Genomic DNA, 18,477 nt, shown 5'->3' on the forward strand with positions numbered 1-18,477 from the left:
TTTTCTTTATACACAAAATACCCACTAGCACCTAAAAGGAAAGAAATCTATTTAAAAAATCAAAAATTTACCTTGGAGGTTTTTTTAAATCAAATATTTTAATTTCAATCCAAACCTTTTTTCTGTTCACCTGAAACCAAAACATTAGAACTTGTCTTTTAAAGTTGCACACATAATATTAAAAACTTTGTCACTCCTTTTAATATTTCTTCTTTTTCTTAACCTGATCTTTTTCTTTATGGAAAACCTGAACCCAGAGGTTTCTGATGTCAATCTTATGTTATGCAAACACTTTATGTAAATGGGAAAAAAAAGCCTTTTTAGTATATTTTTCTGAATATTCTAAGTGTCTTAAGTGTATTTCAAACTCAAGAAAACTACTGTACTGTATTTGATCAAATCTATTATTTTACGTTGGTGCCTTGTGCTTACCCATTTTTTTTATAGTATATATATATTTGTGTATGCGCATTTTAAATGTTTGCTCACCCCAACTTGGTTTCCATATAAAAGTAAGTGTTGCAGTTCACCTAATGACCACTGGAGGTTGGTATCAAAACCAAAGCCTCTCACACTGACTCATGTTTAAACAAAATCCTAATCAAAGTTCATATATAAAAAATCTGTTTTCTATATGTATTTTTTAAATTTATGCCAGCCCTGTGAATGTGCTTTTTAAAATCACCGTCAGAAAATAAAGTACAAGTCTTTTAACACAAGAGTTGTTTTATATTGAACCCAAACACACCGAACATTTACAAGCTGACTGGTTAGAAGATGGGACTTGAAAAAAACTTTCAGAATAGTGAACATCTCAACACAGAAGGAGAACTGAGGCTGAACATGCTCTTTTTTTTAATTTACTCCTCTCATCCTTCTGCTTGAAGACTTAACAGCAGCTGAACCATCTTCTCCAGTCTGTCCATCTGTGGAGGACAAGTAAAAAGGAAATATTAAAAAATAAATAAAAGTCTTTGAGACTTTCTGATCCAAATCACAGCTCTGACCTGCTTCTTCAGGCTCTGACAGCAGCAGCCGGGGCCTTGAAGATCTAGAGTTCAAACACAGTAAGTACTAAAACGCATCGACACAGCAAAGCCATGAAGTTTTCAGAACAGATCTGAGCTGTTTTAGCGCAGGGGTGTCTAACTTAAATTCACAGTGGGCCAAAATTAAGCCGTGAAGTGAAGTGAAGTCACAGGCCACTCAATATTTATTGAGAAATTTACTGCAACTGATATGTAATGTTTAACCTTTTCATATACAGTGATGAAAGTCAGGCATGGAAAAAATCCCTGAACTTTTCTTTGAGCGATATGGCGGGCACAGAGCGAAATTTTGGAAAAATACGTGGTCTTAGATGCATTCTGGCAACTAGTTATTCACTTCTTTATCAAGAAACTAAGACTAATTGGAGCATCATGATTTGTCATTCAAACCCCTAGTTTGACTCTCCATTAAGGACTTGCTGGTCCCAAAAAAGAATTTGGAAAATTGCTCAAAGTAACACAATCCTACAATCTACGCTTTTCCTTAAAGCTGGAAAACATACAATTGCTAAAATATAGTAACATCAAAGCCCCAAATGGCAAAAAGAACACCAGTAACTATGATATTCTATGAAAATACCTCAGTTATTTATACATTATTTCTGCTTTAGAAATGACTGATGTACAACATCCACTTGCACTGTTTTCTCAAACTATAATTACATCAAAATATGGGATCTGCTTTAAACTATAATTCTATAACATAATACATCAATTCTTTAACACCAATACTAAGTAATCTGGGAAATATCAAAACAAACATACAAACTAAACTAAACATTGTAAACATTATTTTTTAAGGGAGTGCGGGTCCAAACCATCAAATACTTATAATTAATGTTAACTATACTGAACTAAATCATGGTAATTAGGAAATACTAATAAATTAGATAAAGAAACGTATTCAAAATAAAAACTGAAACTCAAAACTAAAATTGAAATTATTTCAAAATGTGGTTTTGAGATTATTTTACACAAAAAAGTATTTGACCTACACTACCTTAAAAATCTTTTTTTTCCAGCCAAGACCACTTCAATTTGTTTTTTATCGTCTTCTCACAACTGAGGTCGTGACCACGCTCAATAATGACGATGCCCGCCATTATTTTAACATAAATTTGATCGCAAACTCTTCAGATGTGTTTGTGAAAGTTTAGCGTGGGTCCGCCAGTTTTGGTCTCTAGGGAAGCAAGTCACGCTGACCACGTGGGGCTGACAGAGCCAATCAGACCCGTCGACGCATCCGAAAGCAACTAAAACGTCCCGTCATTGGTCAATTAGGCCGGGAAGACGAGAGATGGCCACGACCATAGAGGAAGCGATCTGCGGAGAAATATAGAAAATAAAGCTAAAATTAGCTGATTTCAGACCATTTTTTAATCCGGAAAGCGATTTGTCCGTAGAGATCAGGTCTTTATTTCCCGGAAAGTACGTTCGGTTTGCTCAAAAACCCGGATTTCCGGGAATTCCCGGAAGACTTTCATCACTGTATATAGTGTCTCCTATGTTATCTTCTTTCAGCCACGGTAGCTCAGCACACAAGACAAACAGGTCTGTCTTTCATATTCGTGAACAGATAATCTATCTCTCTGAAAGCTCCTGTTGTCCATCTTTTGTTTGGCCATTTTTGTGGATGGTGAAATTAAATTTGCCCGATGTGACTGGAGCACGGCTGTCAGTGACTGTCAACAGAAAAAAGGAGTGCTTGCTGGTTTTGACTACGCCCCAAGAAACTAGCAAAGCATTGTGGGATTTGTAGTATTAGTGGTACAGTATACATCCCGGGCCAGCTCTAATGCACATTTGATATGATCTCGGGTTTGAGTTTGACATGTGTTTTATCGCATACAAACCGTTAGCACTGGATGCATTTTCATAACTTCCTCTGCTCCACTGGATCTTCCGATTAAAAAACTTTCATTTTGAGTCAAAACTCTTAATTTTTCAAACTGATCTTTTGACCTCAATTAAAATTCCTATAACTAGTTTTGTTGAGGTGGAATAAAGTAAAATAGATAATAAAGCCTTAAAAGGGGTCTGCACCCCCTTGTTATCTTTGGTTTAAGGTAAATAAGTTTATTTTAAAAATTAAATAAATAAATTAGCTCACCAATAAATCGTCACTCTGACTACAGTACCCATAATGCTCCAACAACCCATCAAGCTGTTCGGCTTCAAAAGTTTAACAGTTAAAAAAGGCACCATTTACTACAGAAAATCAATGTGAGGTCAGTAAGCACAGTGAGGATTTATACCTAAGGTGCATTGGATTATTAGGGACATTTTTTGTTTTGGAACAAATTCAAAGATTTTAAAGAAAACAGTACGGGTCACTTAATTAGCTCTGCTTTCATTTTAGTTTGTTAGATATGTGAATTTCTGGCTGAGATCCGCCACAAAAGGTTTTGCTGCTGAAATTACATAACCTACTACTGCTTTTGATGTATTGAGATGATCCTGTGTGACAGTGTCTTTTATTTTGAAAGGAAGTCATATGAGCATTTGTCAAAAGTTAGACCATAAAAAATTTAGAACAAAAGGCAATTTTCTCTTTAAGTTTATGTTTCATTTCAAATGTTCCCTCTCTGTATCACAGATCAGCTTTCGCGGTCTCGCTGCTTTGATGGACTAGTGTTCTGCGTTGTGACTGGTTGTTGATCTTGTCAGTCTCTTCCGTACAGAGACGCTGCACATGAACCTCGACAGACTTACATGAATCTTCATCACGAGCAGGTCTTTGTTTTCATTCTATGAAACTGGAGTTCTTTTTCTATAAAGGGTTGAATTTACGAGTTTAAACGAGAGAGAAAGGTGTGAGAATGTTTGTGTCCGTCTGACAAAAGTGTGTTGTGAGGAGTTTAATAGTCTTAAAACATCGATAATCCTACTTGGGGGAGTTCACCTATCGCAGGTTATTGTTGGAACGTATTCTCAGAGATAAATGAGGGAACAAAAAAAACAATAGTTCATTTATATCAATTATAATAGTAACAATAACCTAAATATAAATCAGTGTCTTATTTTTCTAAAGATTGAATTAAGACTTTGTGGCTTCTACTGGGTTTTAGTCTGTGAGAAATCGACCTGAATGGTTCCTACGGCGTTGTAAGTTGCAGACCCCTGACGTATACCAACCATGGACAGATGTAGCCTGATCCATTTCCTTCTGCTCCTGGGGCGTCGACTCCTGGGTGTTGGTTACTGCATCAGCAGGCTCAGCTGCATCTTCTGGCTCGTCTGGGGATGCAGTTGTCGACCCGAGCTTGATGCAGCTCGGTTCTGTTGCATCGCTGCCAGGCGTCTGAGAGGCGTCTGGAAGAGGGCTGCCCTTACGGTGGACATGCAGCATCTCCTGGATCACGGCGGCAAGGTTCCTCCCACCCCTCTCAGGGGGCAATGCCAGGGAGAGCACGTTAGCAGAGCCGTCGAAGGACTGCACGGTTGCCATGACGTTCAATAGCTCGGACCGAAACACCTGCTGCACTTGAGGTGGCCATTCCACTGGAAAATGCTCATTTCCTAGCAATCAAACCATCAAAACAGGCATTTAAAGCTTGAAGGAGCAAAATGTGCAGCTTGGAACACTTGACATTGCCTTACCAGCGAGTGTGCAGCGAATGATCTTAAAAGGAAGCTGCAACAGACGCGTGGGAATCGGCAAGATTTGGGAAACGGGGACTTTCTCAGAGTTACCGTAGTCGGCATAGACAACACTCATCTCAGCTTCACCAACTTCCAAAATGATGGCACGGTACCAAATCTTGTCCACTGGAGAGAAGATAAAGACAACAGTGTTGTTTTTTTAGTGAAATAACCAACAAAGACAACACGCATAAATAAAATGCAAACTAATCTTTCAGCGGCTGAAGCATCAGTGCAGAAATCTCCATTAAAGCGACCCTGTAGTTAGGCAGGCTGTGGAATGCAAGCAGGACTAGAATCTCCTACTTGAATACTGTGTTTGGAGAAGCTCCTCCGCTCTGCTACACAGTGTAATTATGCACATTCACAGACATGAAATAACCAGGTATGGTGTGCAAAGCAAAGGACTGCAGGTGGGGTCTCATACATTTCCAGATCAATTAAAACATAAAAAGAAAAGCTAGTCACTCACTATATTTGTTGGTAAAGGCAGAGGGATCAGCTGGTTTGCTCTCTAATGATGTTTAAAAGTCCCACTTCCATTATCTTTTAATCCATTTTCATAGCGTTCCTAGTTGTCTTTTGGTTAGGATTATGCCATTTTTAGCCAATTTAAAAAAAAAAAACCTGTTTTCTGCAGTTTCCGTAAAGCTGCCAGTGTTCATTAGAATCGTGGGAACGGAACAACCCCACCCACACTTCCCATCACCCATGCTTTAACGCTCTCCCGCTACCTCACAGTCCCAACCTGACATTGCTAGTGCAGCAAAAACAGTGAACAATACCGGAGCTATCCAGCCGTAGAGTTCTGAGCCAGATGCCAGCTCAGACGAGAAAAACAAAGACGTCTACAAGCGGATGCATCAGAATGGAGCAGAGTACGGAGCTTGTGGCACGACAATTGTAGTTTCTACTAGGGATGCCCCGATGCCCGATCACGGGACTGATAAGTTAAACAAACCGGATGTTGTAGCCCGGTCAAGGATTGATCGATTCATCTGTTCCCATTATGATCAGCGCTTTATATTTCAGCCTTATTATTCCAGATAAATGCACTACTAGAGGTCGGCATAATATGAACGGATCACCACAATAAATTGGTGGTGTGAGAAGTGTCCATCCATGGCAGTGACCCCCATCTTGCCTCTGGTGGCAAGTTGGCCCCAGGGTTTGGCAGCATCAGTGTGTGAATGGGACTGACTGTACGGGGCTTTGGGCCTTCAAAGACGGTAGAAAAGCTATACAAGGATACGCCATTTACCATAAAAAGCTGTTGAGTGATAAATTACCGGGATTTCTCAAAAATCCAGTTTTGAAGCAGCTGATTCCTCTCCAAAAATCAGAACATTTTATGTCGGTTTTTTTTGGCAGCTTAAATTTTGTTTGGAGGTTTGTGGCCTCAGACAGGAAACTTATAAAATGATTGTTTTTTTGTACTCTCGTGATTGAACCATTACTTTAATATTGATCAGTGTTCCTGACCCATGCAGACTACAGAGTAACTTCTCCTCTTTGTGTCCACTTACCAGAGAACTGCGCACAGCAGGCAGCTCCAGGAACAGGTCTGGTGTCCACAGATGACGAGCTCTGATAGTTGCTGCAGTGAAGAGCCAGCTCCAACATCACCTCCTGAAGCTTCTGTTGATCCACGTCTTCAAACACAAACACAGAATTAGGAAGAACAATCTGGGACTTTCATTTTTTATTTAGAAAATATCTGAAAGAGCTCCTTCTCACTTTGGATGGGATGAAGCAGGTAGAACAGGGTGGGATTGATGACCGCTGCAACGCAGGGCTGAAAGGTCTCATTCAGAGGCAATTCTGCCGTCTTCCAAGCCGATGAGAAAGTTGCAACTGAAAGTGGAATTTTTGTTAAAAAACATTAAGCTTCAAATTACCGCATAAGCATTTTGTTTTGAAGACTTAAAAACTGTAGATTACCCTCTGAAGGCTCCTCTTCACTTTTTCCATCCTCACAAACAGCTTGTGTGTCATTACTTGCTGGAGTCAATGCCTGGCTCTGATCTCCCCCTCTTAGATCCTCTTGTTTGGTCGTGGGGCTCCTCACTGGATCCTTGCTCAAGTTTCCAGAGGGTTTGGCAAACTGCTGGGAAACCAGGGCAGCTGCCACACTTTGCCCTCCGCTCTCCAGCTCCACGCCGTACCCCTGCTGGGAGACGGAGACGACCCGCGCCAAAAGCTGCGCACCGTCCACCAGGTTCTGAAACCAAAGCAGGGCTTCACTGCTCCACTCTGATCCTGCGGGCTTCACACCTGAATCCACACACAGATGAGAAGAAGCTGCTTTGATCAAACGCTTTCTTTCAAAAAAGCTTTTTAACCTTGATTTGGAAAAGACTTGTACTGTGCCATGGCACTTATGGACAAAAATCTGATTATTCTAATGAGAAACTACAGGTCGTTTACCTGCAAGCCAGCAGCGAACGGCTTGAAAAGGAAGTTTCAGGAGTTTGGGTGTAATCGAACGGAGGCAGCCTTTGCCTACAATCATGTTATGACCAAAGTCCACAAAGTTCACTTTCACCACATCTCCCAACAGTTCCTTCACCATGGCTCGGTACCATTTCCCGTCACCTGTGAAGAACACAGAACTCAATGGGCAACCCATTACAGTGTTCCCTCGTTTATCGCAGGAGTTACCTGCTAAAAATACTCCTCAGAAGACAAGGTAGGATTACAGATGGTTTTAACCCCCAACTACACACTTCATACACCTTTCTCAGACAGACATCAGCATTTTCACTGCTTTCTCTCTTGTTTAAATAAGCTTGTCAAAAAATGAGTCCAGTTTTATAAAATGTAAAAAAAAAAATCTGCCCACTATTGAAAATGTATTTTAGTTAGGCAAACTGAACACATTCTGTACAGAAGACACGACACGGAGGAGACTGATTGGTGAGGTCTGCAGCCAATCAGGATACAGAGCACTGTTAAAAAAATGATTACACTGAAAAATGCACAAAGCCACAAAAGATGAACTGCAATATAGTGACGGAACACTGTATCCCAACAATTATGGAGGAAGAAAAGGATATTTTGTTCAATCATTACCCAGGTGTCTGTAGATTATTTTTAAATGAGCTTAAAGTCCCTCCCTGATCTTTTTTTCTCTTTTCAAAGCGTTCCCAGTGATCTTTTAATCAAGATTATGTTGTTTTTAGCCAAAAATAAAAAATAAAACTCACTTTCTAGGACGTAGTTTTTGCAGACGGGCTGTCATGAGAATTTCACCTCCGAGTCGTGGGTGGGACAACAAAAATGGCGAGCAATAATGGAGCTACCCAGTCGTGCAGGTTTGAGGTCAAACAGGAAAAACGAATACTTATAAGGATCTAGCCGCTTGTGGCCCGTCCATCATATTTTATGCGTCACAAATACAAAAAGCATTTTTTGTGTGCTCCTGATTCACAACTGTTGAAGACACTCAATTTGAATTTTAAGTTTCAATTCCTTAATATATGGTCCACTTTATGGTAAAAATACTAAAATCACAATTTATCAGAATGAGTCGTTTTGGTGTTAAAATCTACATTTATGACCCATAACTTATAGATTTAAAACTGACGGCATTTATCATCTCCGCCATGGATAGGCTCACCTGAAAATTTGACGCAGCAGGGCTCTCCAACCTTCGGCACGAAGTATGTGGAGTCAGACTGACAATGCTGCTTCAACTGAACCCCAAGCTCCATCAACACCTGATGATCTAACAGAGAATTGTTCTCATTACAGACCTGACAATTGGTTAAAAAAACTCCAGCTTTAACGGGTCATTTTGCAATTATAGGGTCACCAAAATACCAGTGGTAGGGCCGACACAGCAGTAGAACTCTGCAGGGCTCGTCACAGCACTAGTGGACAGCACCACTGTCTGGCCATCACTGGGAAGCTCAACACAAGACCAAACCAGAGGTTCACACACAGGAGGAGATGCTGTGGATTTAGAAAACAGCATCTTTAGGATAAAGATAAAGAAAATCAGACTATATATATTATATGTCCTGCAAAAGCTTGACCTGAAAAAGAAAAACCTGATGGACAATTCTACAAAAATAAATGTAAAAGCCAAATAGGGCAAGGAAATCTTGACATCAGCTTTAATTTTTTAATTTTAAGAGTTTTCTTTAGTTTTTAAGAGTCTAAATAGTTTTGGTCTTTCTAGATTTAAAATTGCTCTTTGACTCGAGTGATGACTGATCCAAAAGTTGGAACAAAGTCATATTAGAGCTTTGTTTTATTACTCGGCTGTGAAACAACCTCCTTGAGAACTTGAGAGCTTTTTGCTTTTTAAAGCTAAACTGGGACCCATCTCTTTGCCTTGGCTAAAATCTACCACTTTTGGTATTTTTTATTGATTTCCTGGTACAGTTTTTTACATTTGGATTTTAAATTGTTCTATTACGTAATGCTTTTTGTATTACATTCATTTTATGGAACTAGGTTCAATAATTCATTGCAGATCATCTTTTGAGCAAATTTAAATGGCCTAGATCATACAAAGTCAACTTTCTGAGCTTTTAGGTGTAATATAATGTTAATTGATCACAAAACCCCAACCGCAGTGTTTTGATCAATTCACATATCTGAGCCTTCCTCTAAAGCCCTGCTTTCCGAGCCGCAGTCCCTTCATGATAAAGATCCATTCCAATCATCTTTTGAGTTATTTTAGAATCCAGGTTTTAACATACAGAGCTCTCAACAACCAAGCACCGGTCTCTAGAAATGACCTAGTTCCACTCCCAGAAGGTACCTGAGGTCATGGGACCCGGGTTTGCTTGCTGTTAAGAGCCCCCGGTTAAAAACTAAAGGTGACAGAGTCTTTGCAGCAGTGGCTCCATCCCTCCGGAACTTCCTTCATCTAAGCCTCAGATCTGCAGACTCAATGTTTTCTTTTGAAAAGCAGCTAAAAACACATTTTTAAAATAGCTTTTTCCTAATTCTGTTTTGTGACTTTTACTTTGAAGCACTTTTTTATCCTGAAAGGTCTTATATAAATAAAGATTCTATTTTAAAATCATTCCCATTATGCCATTAGTTTTCTAGAACGCAGTCTCTTCAGAGTTATTAGAAATTCCCCTCTGAACATGTGGATGCATCAGAATGGAGCAGAGCTGGGAGTTTGTGGCCCGCCCAGCACATTTACTACATTCCTTTTTAAACAATACTTTGACTGCCCGATTCTTAATAACGTGAATAAAGATATCGTCAGGAGTACAATTTTAAGCTCAATTTTCTTAATATATGTCCTCTATCGTCGGATTCATTTGTTTGATGCTCACATTTTTTAGCCTGCATTTTTGTCTTTTGGTTTTATTTGAGTGACATTATTATTTTTTGACACTACCAACTTTATTATTATTCTTTAACACTACCAACGGTGTCAATTGATTTTAAACCCTATATTATTATTATTTGACCTCCAATGTGGGGTTTTTTTACATGCACATTTATCTGACAGAGTTTTTCATGATCTACTGGTGTAAAGTGGAATTCTACATCTCCTATAAAAAAAAAAATTTAAAAAATTAATTCACTGACCTACAAACCTCAAATGAAACCTATAAGAATAGATCAGACTGAACTATAAAGCTGTCCAACAGTAAGCAGGAACTTCATACACATCCCACCGGGTGGTTCTGCAGAAGCAGTGGTCTCTTCGGTTTGTTGAAGAGTGTTTGAGTCAGCAGGAGCCGCGTAGTTTGCAGAAATCAGCAGCTCAGCCACGTTGATTTCAGAGTAACCTTCTCCTTCGATAATCGCCACTAGCGCCTTTCCCTTGTGGGCACTCTGGATCTCTACGTTCACCGTTTTGTTTGCTATCATTCGCAGCATGGTTGAAATGCATTCCTCTGACCAGCTGTCCTCAACAGGCTGGACTCCTAGCAAAGACAAACAGAATTTTTTTTAGTAGAAATAGGATTTTATAAATTATTTTATTTAAAGAGGGAGGGTCTTTGAGTTTCTGGAAACAACAAAAATAAATAGTGACTGGTTCTCCAAAAAAAATTACCTGCAAGGATACAGGAGATTGCCTGCTTTGGAAGAGCCAGTAGAGCAGGGCTGATGGGTCTCAGGTGGTTCAAGTCCACCTCCTCAGAATTACCAAAGTCAATGTATCCAACACAGACGCTCTTCTCTGTGGAATAAGCCAGAACTTGTGCTCTGTACCATTGCTTGTCCTCTGCAGAAACAGTGGGGGGAAAAAAACAATATTATTTAGTAATTTAACTGTTTAAAAATCTCAGCTTTTTGGTTTGCCACTCGTTTAGTTGTTTAATACTTTTTCTCAGACTACACTACGGGTACTAACAATGCAAAACAGACGTTTTCGCCCACAGAGTTGTACCTGAGAACTGAGCGCAACAAACGGTGCCTGGAGCTGGTCTGAAATCCTGTTGGGTTTCAACCCCGGAGCAGTGCTCCCTCAGCTTCAGCTGCAGATCCTGGATCACTCCTGCAGAAAGGAATTTCTGACTGATTCAGGTATGAAAAACCAGGTAACTTCTAGGGCGGTTTCTGCAGAGCGGCAGGAGTTCATAAGATATTCGGCTCCGAGTTGTGGGCGGAACCTTTGCCAAAGAGCAAACCCGCCCTCATTTCCCATCATCCATCTGTTCACACGCTCTCCCACTAGCTTAGAACCTCTTACACCCCCAAACTAACATTACCAGTGCAACAAAAAATGGTGGTCAATATGAAAGCTGTCCTTCAAAACACTCTTGATCCACACCCAGTTCAGACGAGGAAAACAAAGATGGATCTATTTGCAGACCCGGGAGCTTGAGGCCTGCCTAGCATATTATATACTTAAATTATTTTTTTAGGGCTGCACGATATGAGGAAAACTCTATACGATCAATAATGTGATGACGATATAACTTGCGATATATGAACAAATAGCAAAAACTACCAAAAACAATTTTCATTTCACTGCAGTTTAATTTAAATAAGATTCAACATACGTTAAATTATTCTCCAAATGCAACTAGTCTGCATGGGAGGTGAGCATTTAACATAAAAGGGCTTCATCTGATTGGGTCAAATGCATAAATGGATTTATTTGATTCGCTAAATACTTCTAGCTGCCATAAGATCGTTTTAGCACATTTATAGTAACCATTTATTGCAATTTTTGCCATCTTTTGTGATATGCATATTGCACAGCTTGATATCGGGACGATAAATTTGCGATTCACAGCCGAATATATTTTTTAATCTGAATTCTTTTGTCTGCTTCTGATTCACAACAACTTCAAAAAGAAATACTCAAAAATGTGATATTAAGCTTAATTTTCTTTCTTATATGTCCTCATCAGAAAAATACCACAAGAATATGTTAAAGCGGCCCGTTAAATATGTATCACAAATATCACATTTTCCTTACCAGCATTTTCCACCTTTTGCACAATAAAGTCGGTGGGTGACTGGAAATGACTGACCACAACAGAGAAGCGGTCTCCAATGGTCAGTGTGAGTGGCTCAGGGGGTTGAGCCCATTCATTGATGTCTTTCCCCTCACAGCAACGCTTGAAGTTTTCCATAGATGCTTCCAGTAGGGCACCTAAGAGGGAGATCAGGTATTGGAGCACTCAATTTTAGAGACAAAAACCACTCTAAGCTATTTTATTAATACGCGTTTGTTTTTCCTAGCTTGTCTTTCAGCTGTTCTCTCTGCATCCTTCATACTCGCATCACCCACCCTCATGTTTCCATCCACTTTGGTCTTCCTAAGCCTCTAACATGAGCTGTTCCCCTGTTGCAGTTGCACTCACCTCTATCCCACATTCTCTCTTGTTCTGGACTGATGACCCTAAGAACTTAAAAGTCCTTTGCTCCCTGTAACCTCACCGTTCCAGTAGAGTTCCTCTCATTTACACACCAATACTCTGTCTTGGTCCTGCTGACCTTCATTTTTCTTCCTTTCAGAACCAACCTCCTCCTCTTTAGATGTTCCTCCAACTGCTCCCTGCTCTCACTGCACATCACAACGTCATCTGCAAACATGTTCCACAGAGATTCCTATCTAACCGCATCTGTCAGTCTGTCCATCAATCACTACAGAAACAAGCTGATCCTTGTAGTAGACCCGCCTCCACATTAAACTCCTCTGTCACACCTAGAAAACATCTCACCATCGTCTTCCAACTCTTATACACATCTTGAATAACTCCAACATACTTCCCTGGTACTCCAGACTTCATCCTGACTGACTGTCCTGACTCTCTAGATCAGGGGTGCCCAAATCCAGGTCTTGAGGGCGGGTGTCCTACATGTGTTCCAACCAACCTCCCATTGAAGCTCCTTATTAGCTAAACACACCAGACAATCAACAGCAGATAAGGCAGGATTTCTGGAGAACCAGCAGGAGGCCGGGTCTCGAGGCCTGGATTTGGGCACCCCTGCTCTAGATGTACAAAGCACAATGTGGCTCCTTCTGAGCTTCTCTATTCTTCTCCAGATAACCAAATATTGCATCAGTGGGTTTTTTTTTAGTCGTTAAATCACTCCGTTGCTGAGAAATGCTCACTTCTGACAGTCTAGCTTCCTTTCCTCTTTCCAATAACTTCATTGTGACTCATCAGCTTTATTCCTCCATAGTTTCCTTGAGCCTGCACGTCTCCCTTCTTTAAAACCAGGAACCAGAACTATTGTTCTCCTTTCCTCAGACTCACTCTCCGGATTTCTTGTCAAACAATCCAGTCAAAACTACCTCCACCGCTCCTAAATACTTGCATACCTCCACAGGTATGTTGTCTGGAGCGTCTTTCCACTCTTCTTCACTTCATTCTTACTGATCTTTGCCTCTTTCTGCTTCCTCTTCTACTCTTTGCTCGCCAACATGTTTTAAAATGACTTCATGCAGAAAACGTTGCCTCTTTAATGGCTGCATTTTAAAACGTGGAGACTGGAGTTCAAGTAAATTTACTTCAAGATTAGATAATGGAGTTCAGCTCAAAAGACAAAATTCAATGGTTCTCCGTCACTTTTCTTTGTAACTGAACAATTTTATTGTAGCTTTTCTTTCTTTACTTTAGCTCTTCACATAGCTATTGTGTTAGCTTACTTGGGTCTTTCTTTGCTGGTGCAGAACCGACAGCTGCTGCTTCTGCAAAAGCATATCCTTGCTCAAGGAGGAACGTACTCAGTTGTTTTCCTGAGACAGATTTAGACTTTATGTTATGAGTCATCGACATGAACTCCCATACATATCAAAGGCCTAAACGTATTTGTTTCACCAACCTATGGAAAGCTGGATGTCCACTGTATGGACACGGCCATTCTTCAGTGTGTCCACCAGCTTGATGGTCAGAGTTTTGCCACCCAGCAGCTGTCTCACGGTCATACAGCACTCCGTCGACCAGCTGTCAACTATTGGCACAACACCAGCAATCTGACACTCCATAGCCTGTAAAAAGTTTAGAAAATTTGCCAAACAAATAAAGATGTCAATTTTACCAATCGTTACACCATTTTTTATTGACATTGCGATTCGACCCTGACATCAATCATTTGCTGGGAAAGCTTAAAGGCAAAAGATTTAGTCTTTTGTGGGTGTGTACTCACACAGGGGCAATATGGCTTAGTGGCAATATTCAGGGGTTTGATCCTTTCCACTGGGACATTTTCTGCATTTCCATAATCGATGTAAAGAACATGAGCTGTCTTTTGATCAGCAGCCAAAGTCTGAATGAGACCTCTGTACCAATTCTAGGCATCACACACGGAAACAAGGAGTGAGGCCACATTTTGACAAATAATACACAATGGATCCAGACATTCTGGTTTATAATGAGAGTCTGTTCTCACCAAATCAGAGGAGAACTGAACTGAGCAAACTTCCCCAACACACGGTACATAAGGTGTCCCCACAGTGGAGCTGGGTTTTTTTTGAAGCTCTGCTGTAATGCTCATTAGAGCTTCCATCACCTTAGGGTCTTCAGGAAGAAAGAAGAACCTTCCAGGGCTGTTGAACTCAACAACAGCACCCTAAAAGAGCAGATTAGATGACTAACACTGTAAATGGACAATTAACAACAAAAAATACATTTTTATCAAAAAATAAAACAGACACAAACTGGGAATGTTATACCTGGATTTCTGCTCCTTTAGTGTATTTAGTAGCATTCAAGTCCTTCAAATAGATTCTCTGAATGTTGAGCGAGTCCTGGGATATTATTAAGCAAAGAAATTATTAGATGTAAAGTGTTTTCATCTTTTAGACTGTTCCAGTTATAAACATGATATTTAAAAATGTACACAGTTAAAACCACACTTACCTCTCTCACATTATCTGAATCTGGACTTTCTTTCATGTTTTCTCTTCAAAATAAAATTTAAAAAAAAGACAATGTGTATTTTTTCATTTTACGCAGTGAAATATCATTCAAATTTTCATTGCAATTTAAAAAAAAGTGTAATTTATACAACCCTAAGTGCCGGTGTTACCCTGGACTTACCCTACAGTCTCTGGATCAAAAGACTTGCACATATGGCGGTGGGCCTTCCAGTCTTCTCTCTGACAATCCACGGAGCAATATGGGGTCTTCTTACAGCCTTTACATCGAAAAATCCCTAACAAACACCCATGAAATGAGCTGACAGCAATAGTGGACTCTTTTCCATACCACTAAAAGCCATGGGTGTCAGACTCCAGGCCTCGAGAGCAGGCTGTTTTTATTTCTTTGTCTTTTTCAGACAGCCAACCCTACCCGATTACCTGGATCAGGAGTGTTTTGCCCATAAGAAACGTTAACGCAAACTCATTTTGGTTCAGGGGCCACATTCAACCCGTCTGATCTTAAGTGGGCCGGACCAGTAACATAAAAGCAAAATAACCTATGCTCAGCTTGTTATCTGTAGCTTCGCTTTTTCCTTGTTGGAAAAAAGGCCTCAACCAACATAGTAGCCTAATCACTAATCTATTCATTCACAGACGCCAATGGATCTCAAATAAAATCTAAAAATTTTAAAAATATGAAACTCCCTGCCTAAAATGTGCAAATCAATTAAAAGTTCAACTAAATTAAACTTGCAAACATAGCAAGAATTTGGAGTTAAACACCCTTTCTCTCCTGAAACTTAACCCGGCCATCCATTTCAGAGTTCAAATCCTGTGCAGCAGCAACACTTTTCACTGTCATTCAAGTGTGCAAAACATAATGAGATGCAAGTAAAATTACGAGATTTAAAGTCGTAAATTTACAAGAAAACCCCCCCGAAGATTTCTAAGATTAAAGTGAAAGTAAGCATACAGAGCAGCAAGTGAACGCTGAGCAGCAGCAGAGCAGACCGGCTAAACTCTATTGAACAGGTGAGCTGAATGTTTATTGATAACGTTACTAATGTTTGGAAGCTCATTTGTTTTTTTTACGATTTATTAATGCTTTATTTATTGATTGGTGACTTACAGGATCTCTGCAGCCCATTCATGAAGACATCAGTATCCCTGCAACTGTTCACTACAATCCTTTCTTCCTCCGTGAAACCAAGATCTCAAAGTCTGTGTGATGCTTCCGTCTGAGGAGGAGCACCTTTCGGCATTTCTAATGCTCTAATGCTAACATCACAGATTGTTTTCATTCATCTTTGTTGTTTTATGTTGAAACGGGACATTTTTTCTGGAGGAGGGAGCATATTTAACTATTTACACATTGGTGATCTGCGCATGACAACTCCGTCAAAGGAATGGACTAAAAATGTGCTTTTATGTATTTATTTTAACCATCCTTATAATTTTTACTCTTTATGGGAGGGCCGGATTGAACCATCTGGATGGCCGGGTACGGCCTATGGGCCATCTGTTTGACACCCCTGTTACAACGGCAAGTAAGTTGGAAAAAATTTGGAACACTGACCCTCTAGTCCTGGAATTTGACATCTTTCTTATTTTTGTGCACATCAACAAAAGAGTCTCAAAGCAATTTCAAATGAGTTCAGTTTAGTTAGGTAACCCAAAACCAGCACAAAGCAGCTTTGTCTTTTAAGTGCCTATTCAAATTAATTTATAAAAGATATATTTACCTTACCAAAAATCTATGTTTATCAAAGAAAAAAATTACACTACATAAAAAAACAATAAAAATGCAAACAAAGAAATTGAAATTAGGATTGTGAAATTAATAGATATTATAACTGTAGACTTAAATTTCATGAATTCTGTGCCAAGTAGTTAAAAAGCAAGACTTATTATAATTTTAATATTCTTGGGGGAAAAACAAGCAAATAAACATGACAAAAGTACCCTTATTTGCAAACTGCTGTACAGAAAAAATATAATCGTTTTTTACCTTGTTGGCCACAGTAGTGGCAAAAGCGTGCAGTCGGTGCAGGCTGGACCAATCCAAAAGACTGAAAAGAGAAAAAAATAATAATTAGAAGACATTTCACTTTATCATAAACACACAAAGACAGTGAACTTACTGTACTGCCATCCATGTTGGCTGGTCCAGGAGAGCCTAAGAAAGACATTTCCAGATGTAGTTACGCATCTCCCCTCATTATTCTGAAGTTAATGTTAACCCTAACTTACTAAAATTAATCTAAATGAATAAATTGGTGGGGGGTCTTACCAAGTCCAGTGGACCCTGCTGCAGAGCCTGTATATGCGGCATCTGGCTGGCTAGGAACGGGAAACCTTGAAGGAGTCAAGGGCCTGGATGCGGGTTCTCTCAAAGGCCGATTGGGTCGAACCAAGTTCGGCATACGCAGCTCGTTCATTTCGGAAGTTGTGACTAAAACAAAAATTTAAATTCAGAGATAATTGCAATATTTTTTATCTTTAGTCTTAAGTTCCAGCAAAAACATCTATTTTAATGAAAAGCTAGCTAGCTAGCTCATTACCTTAATATTTCACGACATGCATGCTTATTCTTATACAGTCGTGCTCAGGTAATCTTATTTATTAATTATAATTATTATCTAATGTAATGTTGTATTGCTGTGTCGTTCCTACCTGCACGTGCCATTTCTGTTCAAGAATGTGAGGAAAATGGAAGCATAAATGTTATGTACAGGTGCCATGACACGTCATGTGGACACCAACAAGTAGAAGAAATTATCGACGGGAAAAGTATGTTAATGACAAACTATGCTATTTAAAAATTAGTATCATTTGTTATTTTTACTTTTAATCACTTTGTTGTATAGCTATTAAAAAAGTATTAGCTAATATTAAAACATTTATTTTAATAACAAGCTTAGCTAGCTAGCTCATTCGGTTTGCTACCTACATATAAAACAGCAAATATTTCACGACGAATAGACCAATTCTTATGGCGTCGTGTTCAGTGTAATCCTAATTTTTAAAAAATAATAATACAGTATTATTTAATGTAATGTTGTATTGCTGTGTCGTTCCCACCTGCACGTGCTGCTCTGTTAGGCAAAATGGAGGAACAAATGCGCAGGTGTGAAATGAGTCACGCGGACACCAAAAAAAAGGAGTAGAAGAAGAAATTAACGGAAAAAGCATGTTTACGACATACTTTTAAAAATTATTATCATTTGTTAATTTAATTTTATTCACTTTGTTTTATAACTATTAAAACATTATTTACATAAAATGTAGTCATTTAATAACTAAATTACATGCAAAAAAGAATAATTTTATTTAAAACAGTAATAACAATAGCAATCTAAGAATATTCTCTCATTAATTATATTTCAAACAAAAAGTGATTTTTTTTATTAAAACATTTTAATAAATGCTTGCAGATGTTTTTCGTTAATTAAATATATTTATTATAAAAGAAATGCAAAATCTCAA

At 39.1% G+C, this 18,477-nt stretch overlaps 1 protein-coding gene across 1 annotated transcript; it reads right to left on the minus strand.

The window, feature by feature from the left end:
• Positions 1-708: 708 nt before the first annotated feature.
• tdrd1 (tudor domain containing 1) lies at positions 709-18,099 on the minus strand (the record flags this gene model as incomplete). The annotated part of the gene is given in 25 exon segments (NM_001122929.2): positions 709-926; positions 1,008-1,051; positions 4,185-4,568; positions 4,650-4,817; positions 6,218-6,343; positions 6,429-6,545; positions 6,633-6,965; positions 7,119-7,286; positions 8,311-8,418; positions 8,514-8,645; positions 10,340-10,591; positions 10,723-10,893; positions 11,059-11,166; positions 12,097-12,273; positions 13,777-13,866; positions 13,953-14,118; positions 14,277-14,420; positions 14,520-14,699; positions 14,803-14,877; positions 14,990-15,032; positions 15,170-15,284; positions 17,000-17,060; positions 17,133-17,167; positions 17,282-17,443; positions 18,073-18,099. Coding segments are annotated over 24 exon segments (3,402 nt in total). The 5' UTR covers positions 17,430-17,443; positions 18,073-18,099.
• Positions 18,100-18,477: the final 378 nt, after the last annotated feature.

The sequence above is a fragment of the Oryzias latipes genome, chromosome 19 (genome assembly GCF_053564925.1).
Source record: "Oryzias latipes strain Hd-rR chromosome 19, Olatipes_Hd-rR_3.1".
In the NCBI taxonomy this organism is placed as follows: domain Eukaryota; kingdom Metazoa; phylum Chordata; class Actinopteri; order Beloniformes; family Adrianichthyidae; genus Oryzias; species Oryzias latipes.